Source organism: Eurypyga helias, unplaced genomic scaffold (assembly GCF_000690775.1).
Source record: "Eurypyga helias isolate BGI_N326 unplaced genomic scaffold, ASM69077v1 scaffold6194, whole genome shotgun sequence".
In the NCBI taxonomy this organism is placed as follows: Eukaryota; Metazoa; Chordata; class Aves; order Eurypygiformes; family Eurypygidae; genus Eurypyga; species Eurypyga helias.
Genome location: NW_010245543.1, coordinates 14523 through 24743, shown reverse-complemented (window position 1 = coordinate 24743; position 10221 = coordinate 14523). Strand labels below are relative to the sequence as shown.

The window sequence follows — 10221 nt, the reverse complement described above, 5'->3', positions numbered from 1 at the left end:
TCCCTTCTCTCTCAAAAGCTGTAATTCTGAGCTGTAACAGAAGATCATACTATTTGAGAGGCTTGTTTCCTACAGCTTTGAATGACTTCGGGTCTTCTGGGGAGATTTAAGCATGTGTGTAAAGACACAGGCCTTTAACATTCTAACTTTCTTCCACTTCTCTTAAGTTTCTGTTAATTGAAGCTTCCAGTTACGCTGCAGGCCAAGAAGAGCCATTGATGGAAACAGGCAGTGCCAGCTGTGCCTGGAGAGGGCTGGATTCACGTTCTCCTTCGAGAGACTGACAGCAAGCAGCGGATGTGTTCAGTCTTTACACTAAACTGGAGCCTGTCTGTATACCCGTGGTACAGGAAAAAACCTCACAATGTCTTTAAAGTTAATAGAAATTTGGCCCCATAATCTTCTGGGAAATTGCTTAACGCTTTAGGCTGGCACCCAGTCAGAATGTACATTCAGAGTGGGTCCCAAGTGAAATCAGTTCAAACGAAGTTGCATCATCCTCTTACAAAACAAAGAAGTCATAAACATTTTATTTAGGCAGAGCTGTTCTCTGGAATGAGAGGATTTAAAGAAAAGCTTTAATGGATGTTGTTGCCCAGCTCTCCATGGGAAGTTACTCCTATAAAAACACGTTGGACTAGGGAAGAGGAAGTGAAGTGAGGAAATGAGTATACAGTGCAAGCTGTAGTACGGGCTGCCTCACTCATGAGTTTGGGAATATTGTTTCCCTTCATGAACAACCTCAAGACAACGTTGAGCATCATCTTGTTGTTATTTAGCTAATGATACAACTGCAAGACAACAGGTGTTTCCTGGCCCTCTATTTTTCCTTCATGGTCCTTTCCCAGAAAGGGCACCTCTGCATTAATGTCTGCAGTTTGGGTCTTAACTCCATGCGCCTGGATGGGGGAAACAAAGAGGTTGGCCAGAGTCACCTGTGTTAGTGGCTTTTGGTAGCGTGCAGCCGTGCTGGTGGGAGATTGTCAGTCTCCATGCTGGAGAACATCCGTTGTCCTATTAACTAGAAAATACGGAATGACACTGCTGTGATTTTAACTGTGTTGTTCACGATAGGAAGCTGATGTTGGGGTGTAATTGCATATAGAAATGACCATCGTTTTCTCATCCACTCCTGCAGAGGTAATGACCTCACTGCTCACAGACAGGTCCTCTGCCTCCAATTCTCCGAAGCCTGGGCTGATCAAGGCAAACCAAAAATATCCTTGGGAAATGCTTCTGTGATCCTTCACATTCATACTCTTCCTGGTTGGAGTGTAAATTACGTACAGTTCTAATTTGATTGTAAGATTAGCCTGTGATGGGGAAAAAAACCCTGCAGAAAGATCCATCTCGCCCACCCCCTGCCACCTCACAATATAACTGAGCTTTCAAATACCCTAATGTCACAGTACAGACTGTGATTGATGAATGTGCGCAGCCCGATATGGCAGCTGTCATGAATTATTCATGGTCATTACTTACCCCCGGGGTTTCTGTAAACCAGGCACAATGAACACCATGCATTTAAATTCTGCACCTATATCCAGCACTGCTCGTTGCTGTTAATGACCTGGGGGGCTACAGACTCATATTCCAAGTCCGAACAACCATTTCTAGATGAGCGTTTATGCATCCCTTGTCTTTATCTCTCCCCTCCTTGCTGTAGAGACAGGAAGGGGTGGGGGGGCGGAGATAGACGTGCTCAGCAATTAACACTCTTCAGGGTAATTGTGGTCTTTGACCCTTTTGGTGTCTGGTTTGGCAGTGAAAGGGAACCCGGGAGCCCAGAGCCAGGGGTCGCCGCTCAGTGCGCTCAAGCAGCTGCAGTATGGGTTGCATCAGCAGAGAGCAAAGCCTCGCTAGCAACCGGGAAGCCTGGAAAGCTTGGAAAGTTCGGAAGGCAGGTGCAGCAGCCAGCTAGCAGGCCTTACACCAGCTAGTTGGTGGCTCCCTTGGCGAAAGGGAAGAGATAATCCCATGCACAACCAGTGAGTTCAGAAGCTGTGTGCAAGTGTGCAGGTATTTGTCCAGGAGCAGTAAACACAAAGAGGAAGGAGTCAGGAACACGGTGACCCTCAATCATGATGTGCTGTTTGCGAGTGTGGATCTAAACGGCTGGCTGGTTTCGGGGCATCAACAAGTTCGGTTGTGCCCAGTGTGACAACAAGGGGCACCGTGGAGTTTAAGCCCAGGGGCAAATCCAACCTTCCCCCCTCAGATTTAAGGAATATTTGGCTTGGGCCCACGCCCAGCTGTCAGGTTTGGGAGGTGGCATTCCATCAGGGTTTAATTTATCACTCATAGGAGGTGCTGTGCAAAATAACAGTTGTCTTTGTCAAGACTGGGGATCGTCAGTAGTTCGGTTGAACACAAAACGTGAGAAGCCATTTGCTAGTGGCAACCTTTGCGTTTCCCACATCACAGGCTGCAGCAGTGCAGAACTGTTTGAATGCAGCTCCCAAGCTGTGGTCGTCAGGCCAGACACACTTGGGGGGCCCCCACGGAAGCCAGGCACAGGAACAGCAAACAGCTGGGAGAGCTCGGCACCAAACTTGGCTCTCCCAGCCGTAGGTGAGTTGGTCTGCGGCTGCTGTAAGACCTGGGGCGGTCTGCACAGCCCAGAGCCAAACTGGGCTCCTTCCTGCCTCTCAGCTCCAAAACTGGACAAGGCGTGGTACCTAGGCCACCTCTGTGACACGTCTGTGTTCTGTCTCCTGTTGTCAAGACTGTTATGCTCTTTACTGCAATATTTCTGGCAGTTGTTGGACTCTAAGCTGAAGTTAGTTAGCACAGCACTCATTTGAAGTGTCATTACTCATTGCATTGTCTGCGTGAACGCTGCTGTTTCTGCTCCTTGTTCAGACGTTCCTTGGCAGACATACAGGCAACTGCAGATAGCAGAGCCATTTCGATGGGGTTCTATCCACTGCATGAGAAGAGTGGATTTTTTTAACTCAACTTTTGCTTTCCGATATTATTTCCTCCAAGAAATAAGTATTATCAGAATTTTATAGCAAGAGAAAAACACATGAAGAAATTTGCTTGAGCTGCAACAACATAGCTCCCTGGAAAAAAAACAGAGGGTAAGAGCAAGAGGTCACTTTGCAGCCGCAAATGAAACTAGCCAGCACCAGTGTGGTGGAACCTCTCACCTAAGTGTTGGCCTGCAGGTTCCCTGTTCGTATTTCTGCCGGAACACACCTACATGGAGTGCTGGAGCAATGAAGCCTGTGGTCTCTCCTGCAGCAGAAAGGGAGAATTTCAGATAGCAGAGTGAGCAGGAACTGCCCAAGGTTGTCTGCACAGAGCCTGCCTGTGTCCTCAGCAGTGGCTGCTGTGTGTGACACTGTGACAGTGTGGGGACACCCAGCAGGTAACCAAATATTCGTGACCAGTTAATCAGGTTAGTGCTCATGGCTGGCAGTGTGTTGCTCTGCTGCATGTAGTTTCTGGATTTGAGGCCAACGCGCGGTATGAAGAGGTTTCCTTGTGGACCACAGGCGTGTTGTTTGCTTGTGGAACTTACGCTGGTGTGACTGGAGCTCTGCTACTGACAGCTGGGCTGAAGGGGCTCGAGTGTAACATCTCCATCTAGTATTTCTCCAAAAGCGGGAGAGAACAACGTGCTGTCTGAGCTCCGGGGTGTAATCCTGAAGTGACAACAGCTCTCCACCCTGCTTTGGGTAAGCAAGCACACAGGCTGCCTGTCAGGCCTGAGGGAGGCAGAGTTGCAGCACAGGCATTACGTGTGTGGATGAAAACAGGTTCTGGTTCAGACAGCACCACCCTTCTCTCTTCTCGGTGGTCAGAAGACCTGTGTACAGAGGGTGACACAGAACGGGTATCAGTGATATGTTACTGAAACAAAACTAGGCAGCAGACAGTCACATTCCCAATCAAACGAAAAGAAACATGACATCCAGGACACAGACCCCAGAACTATGCCTCGTTAACCTGTTTCCCTGTCACAGTTACTACCTGGTTTCCTTCCCCTCTCAAGGCTCAGTCTGGTTTCTGTGCCAGTTAGCGCCCCTCAGAACAGCGGGGCTGGAAGAGACTTGCTCAACGGTCCCAGGCTGCCTGTAAGTCAAGTCATACACTGCCTCCCTGTGCTGAAAACGAACCCTGAAATCCCATTTGGCTTTTTCTTTCTTTGTTGCTGCAGGTACAAAGGTTTTAAAGGCAACTGCTCGATTTCCTTCATTGAGCAGTTCAGAGCCCTCCATCAGTGCAATAAGTTCTGTGAGATGCTGGGGCTGAAATCTCTCCGGAACACTCATCAGAAGCAGAGGAAAGCAACATCTGTGAAAAGCAAGACCCTGCCCAGCTCACCGGCTGTGAAAAAAACAGTGCCCAGGAAAGCAAGAGAACCTAGGGGCTTTGTTTCTACAGAGCACTGACTTACACTGCCCCGCACCGCGACTTCTCCCAGGGAGGTGGGCAGTGAAAGGCTGCAGTGACCTGGTGGGGTAACTCCCGCCTGGTGCCCTCTGGCAGTCTCTTGGACTCATCCTGATGCCAGCAGCTCAGAAAGGGCTTGGCTCACTGGGCTTGGTACCTGGGATTTAACACCGGAGCAGGGCATTGAAGACAAACTCAGCCGTCTGCCTGGATTGCCTGCAGCCCTTCTATGTAGTGGTACCTCCACATCTGGAGTGCACCGCGGGGGAACATCGTCCCTTCTGTGTGTGTGACCCCAGGCTGAGCTGCTACGGAGCCATCAGGGTGTTCAAGATGCCGCCTAGTAAAGAGTCGCACGTTGTTGTTCAGGCTGCTGTGCGAGGGGTTTCCTTCCCGGGTGTCTGCGTGTTTTAATCCCACTGTAACTGTTCTGGTGATTTTTTTCTCCCACTTACATGTCTTCTAATACAAGACAAAGCCATTCATGATTGGACATACTGCCTTCTGCCCCCCCCAAACTAGCTACCATCCTTAGGGTCCTCACAAAGTGATGTCATCAGCTTGAAGATGGGCAGCTGGTGTCACTCTCCGTAGAATTCCTTGCTTTCTGTGCAAATTTACTTGCATCTACAGTTAACCATGCACAGTCCTGTTGTGCTTGCGCTGACCCTGTGGGAGGGTAGAGGGTTTGGAGTCTGCCTGATGCCACCAGCTGAAAGCAGCTCCGAGGAGAAGGACTTGGGGTGCTGGGGGATGAAAAGCTGGACATGAGCCGGCCGTGTGCGCTGGCAGCCCAGAAAGCCAACCGGATCCTGGGCTGGATCCAGAGCAGCGTGGCCAGGGGGGCGAGGGAGGGGATTCTGCCCCTGTACTCTGCTTTGGTGAGACCCCACCTGGAGTGCTGCGTCCAGCTGTGGAGCCCCCAATATCAGAAGGATATAGACCACTTGGAGCGAGTCCAGAGGAGGCCGCGGAGATGCTCCGAGGGCTGGAGCCCCCCTGCCCTGGGGACAGGCTGGGAGAGTTGGGGGGTTCAGCCTGGAGAGGGGAAGGCTCTGGGGGGACCTTACTGCAGCCTTCCAATGCCTGGGAGGGGCTACAAGGAAGCTGGGGGGGACTTTTTACAAGGGGCTGCAGTGACAGGACAAGGGGTGATGGGTTTAGACGGAAAGAGGGAGATGGAGATTGGACATCAACCGCAGAGGGAGGAGAGGAGTGGGGCTACCCCTTACGTTTCCATGCTGCGCTGTGGTCTCGCACACTTGCTGGGCTGTCTGCTGCCCTCGTGCCTGTCATGTTTGAGAGGTGGGAGCTGTGCGGCAGGAACGCCTTGTCTGTGCAGGCCCCTCTCAAAAACCTCCTCAGCTCCTTAACGGTGTTTCTGGCTCACGACAGAGTGTATGAAGTGTAGATACTCTGACAGCAATGGGAAAGCTGCAGCAGGCATGACAAAAGCTGGTGGGAAATGATGATTAACACATCTGCCCGTGTCTGAATTACCATGTCACACCTAAACAGAAATACTTTGCTGCTAATTGCTGTTCTTTCTGGACTGATAGCTAGCCACTCACCCACCTCAGTCTTCTGCTACAGAACGTACCTCTATCGCCAGTACCCGCAAGGATTTCCCAGCTATCTGGAAAAGAATGAGAGATGAGTGCACCTAACCTTTACAAAGGTCTAAGAGCGAGAAGTCAGAAGTTTGGTCCTACTCATGTCAGTTGACTTCAGTGGGAGAAGGAAGGTTCCCCTTGGTGTACCCGTGATACCGGTGTCTGTTGGCTGGCTGGCTGTGAAACTGTAAGCAGTGAAATAATAATTTTCAGTAGAGTGAAGAGTATCCTCCTTGGGCTCTGGGCTTAGTGGTGCACTGAGCCAACAGGGAGAAGCACCTACCTGCTTTACAGACTGTGTTTTAATCTGGGCCAGAGGCTGCTTAGTGCCCGTGGCATAAGGGAACCAAAGCCTGGGTTGTGTGAGCAGCTCAGATAAATAGGTCTTTTGATTCCAGCAGAGATGGCAGCCAAGCAGGAACTGGAGCACCCAGATGTTAATTTGTGCTGCTAGCAGTTGTGTGAATTATATTCATAATGTTCTTAAGCACCCACTGAAGGAATGCATTGCTCTGTGTCCTGGGAGCAATTTTAAAATGCCTGTCTTAGGGCACCACTGTAGTTGAGGCCGATGCACTAATGCTTCATGATTTAAACTCTCTTACACAGACTAACAGTGCTGAAACACTCCAGAATGGAGTTCTCACCATAGCCGTAGGAAGCTTCCTACCCATGATGGGTAGAGTCGGAGCTCGCTGATGAATAGTAAGGTTACCGCTCACCACAAGTCAGAGCACAACAGTCTGTGAGCCTGGACCTTGGATTATGCGATGGGGCTTGGGCTTCTCAGTGCAGTGTTGGTGCCAGGCTCATGCTAATCCCTTTGAAAGTTTCTACAGAGTACTCCTGCTCTTTACTTCTCATTTCTGTGAGGAAATTGTGACCATTCCCAAAACAGTAGGTTTAGTGTATGGGACAATGAACTTGGGCCTGGCACTCAGATCACATGTATAGCTGTGACATTGGAGGGAACAAAGCTGAAAGCACTTGCAACCTGAAAAACCGCTGTCTCAAGTTAGAAGTAATAGATCTTTATCAGAATTTTTGAAAGTGTTCTGTTTGAAAAACATTGTGAGCATTGGGCAATTAATGTTCCAAAAGTGTTGTTCAGTTTGGTGACAAAATAAGAGCTGGAGTTTCACCACATCAGCTGATGGGTTTCAGTATTCTTGTCCTGGTCAATTCAACAGGACAAAGACAATCCCAGGCTGGCCTGCTTTTCAGAGGTAATCACAACCCATTGATTCCAGTGAAATACACATCCCTGCTCAGGGCATTACAGTGAGGAGCCCTTAAGATGACTTTACGGTGGGAACCTGGAAGTGCACGCAGAAGAATATGCATTGCCCACAGGTTGTGGTGCTTTTCCTTATAAAAGACAGAGCAGAGTCGCCCTGACATACAGGTTAAAAGGTTGTTTATTCCTTAGCACACTGGGAAAACGTGTTGCTGCAGTTCACGTGCTTCTCGGGACTGATGCCCTGACTGCCAGTAGCTATTTAGTGTGATAATGGCGTTTGATAGACTGGACACAAACACCATTGTCACACTCCACAGCTCTGGCAGGAGTAGATCGTTAGTCCGTGGTGGAAGTAATGCACACACATTGCCGAGTTCAGCATGGGGGCTCCAACACCTGCAAAACACAGAGGAAAGAGCGTGTTTAAATGAGTTACACCAGGGTTCTCACCAAGGAAGTAGGTTTTGGTTTAATAGGACAGAGTGTGCGTCTGTGTTTGTTTATCCTGCAAGTCCGATACCATTTCTGCACACCCACAGTGAGTACAGAAAGTCCCATCACAGATCCTGTCCATCAGGAGTGGACGAAGAGCTGGAGAGCAGTAACCGAGGGTCACGATGCACGGGGGTTTGTAAAGCCATGGAAATTCGGTTACATGCCATCATCATGTCTGAATACTGCAAAGAAGCAGGGAAAAGAGAGGAAGAGGAGCACAGGGAAGACAGAAGACGAGGAGCACAGGGAAGGGAGGGATTAGAAACCAGAGCTTGGGTGGATAGTAGTAGCCTTTGTATCTTACTTTTTCGTGTATCCACTTTGTCCTCAGCCTATAAAGACTGACCACCATGTGATCATCTGTGCAAGATCATGTTGGGTATTAACTGGAAGAGCTGTGCAGATAGAATGCAGCTTTGTGAAAGTGCAAGCCAGCTAGTGAGCACTCATTAGTAGGAATAACAGGATTGGTAACTACTCCATAACTCTAATGAAGTCTGCCAGTGGAAATCTTCCAAGGAGAGCAGAGTACCTTAGACACTGTTACATTTTGCGTGAAACTTGGTACACTTCATAGGTGCTGAGTACCGAAAAGTTTTTTGCAGCTACTGAAAACATGAACTCTGCCCCAAAGCAGGATGCTCTATGGACTGGTCAGAAGCACGAGGGGAGGGGATGGAGTTGTCTCTTTGTGCCAAGAGATGAGGACAGAGATGAGGACAGAACGTCCCACTTTAATGCCTTTAAAATGCTAATCTCGTTTTCTTTAGCTCAGAAAATGCATTCCCATCCTGACATATTTGGGAGCATTTGCTACCCATGTGTAATACCACTGGATCTGGTTGCATTTGGGATAGGGCTGTTAGGCAAGGTAGACTCTCCAATCCCCTGAGAATGCCTCCTTTGGGCTCAGCCTTCCTGCCAGTCTCAGTTTTATCTTTCTAATCCACTCCCTGGTGATGTGTCACTCCCACACTAGCAGCCCTCGGCTTTATTCTGCTGTCACTGCTCCATCCTGCGGTCCAGCTGTGGGATGAGCAGGGCACAAACCTCTGTGATGAGCTGTTGGTGAAAGGTGAACGTGTGCGGCTGAATGTGGTGCGGCTATGGGGGGAGTCACTTTCTGTGCTTGCTGAGACCGAGTGGTCCCCATTTCAACATCAGTTTTTGTAAGCAGGCGAGGCGGCCCCTGGCCTGAGTCAGTGCGTGCTGCAGTTTGCGAGAGGGGCGCTCTGTGTGCCCCAAAATCAGAGATTGTGTGTGGGCAGCTACACTAGGTCAGCTGAAGCACCGGTGCCTGTGGGAAGCAGCACATGGCTTTCAGGAGGAAATGATCTGGAAGAGAATCCGCTCTCCAGAGGAGCTGCGGAACAGCAGCCCTGATTTGAGACAGCAGAAGGAGCTCCAGCAAGAAATGGTCAAGGATAAGGGCACATCCCCAGTGCAGATGTCTAACGCAGGCAGGGGAAATGTAGCTCACTGCTGCACAGCATCAAAGGGCAGGTTTGCAGATCCGCAGGTCAGGCCACTGTGAAATCACAGCTACGAAGTGGACACCTCTGAAGGAAGGTGAAGAGCTGCAGCAGACCCTGGGCGTTGGAATGGCACAGAAGTTTTGAAGCAACGATGGGAAACACACAGTCACACCCAGAGCATATCCTGTCTCGTCAGAACGTAGCTCGAGGTCCATGAGGCTGGTTTTGTGCCTGTGCCGACAGGTGACAATGAGAAGCGAATGCCAAAGGAACAGGAGTACTGTACATCCCTTCCAGTTCATCAGTGTTTCCCCCTTCCCTTCCCTCATACACATTTCTCTCAGCTTTCTCTGCAGCAGAGCAGAGGTGAGGCAAGATCCTGCTCTCATTAAGCTCTGAGGAGAAGCCCAGCAGTGGCTGGCAGACTCCGTGCAAAGGGCAGCAGAGCTTTGCAGAAGCGCCGCTGGACTTGGCTGTGAGACATGCAGGACAGTGGATACCCACGTGGGTGATGCAGCTGCAAGCAGGCAGTTCTGTATTTCCACAGCTACATGGAAGATCCTGGTGATTCAACAGGAGCTGCTCTCATTAAGCTCTGAGGAGAAGCCCAGCAGTGGCTGGCAGACTCCGTGCAAAGGGCAGCAGAGCTTTGCAGAAGCGCCGCTGGACTTGGCTGTGAGACATGCAGGACAGTGGATACCCACGTGGGTGATGCAGCTGCAAGCAGGCAGTTCTGTATTTCCACAGCTACATGGAAGATCCTGGTGATTCAACAGGAGTATCTCCAAGACAAAAGGTAATGAAAGGAGGAGAAATGGCCACTAGTTTTTAGTATTGCAATGGGCAAAACCCCTGAAACAACAGGAAAGTTGGTGGACAGTACAGGGAGAAAGTAAAGTGCACACTTCAGAGAAAGAAAAGATCCACTTTTTGCTTCTCTTCTGCTAGAGATAAAGAATATTATTGGAATGTTCCAGTTGAGAGATCATTGGGAAGA

The 10221-nt window shown here is 49.8% G+C and overlaps 1 protein-coding gene across 1 annotated transcript in view; it reads left to right on the top strand.

Moving 5' to 3' along the window:
* LOC104508467 (alpha-protein kinase 2-like) overlaps window positions 1-4434 on the top strand; it is a 13391-nt gene extending 8957 nt beyond the window's left edge. Inside the window, exon 8 of the mRNA XM_010150106.1 lies at window positions 4166-4434. Coding sequence (XP_010148408.1) covers window positions 4166-4400 — 235 coding nt within the window. The 3' untranslated portion in view covers window positions 4401-4434. The remainder of the gene's footprint in view (window positions 1-4165) is intronic.
* The last annotated feature ends 5787 nt before the right edge of the window (window positions 4435-10221 follow it).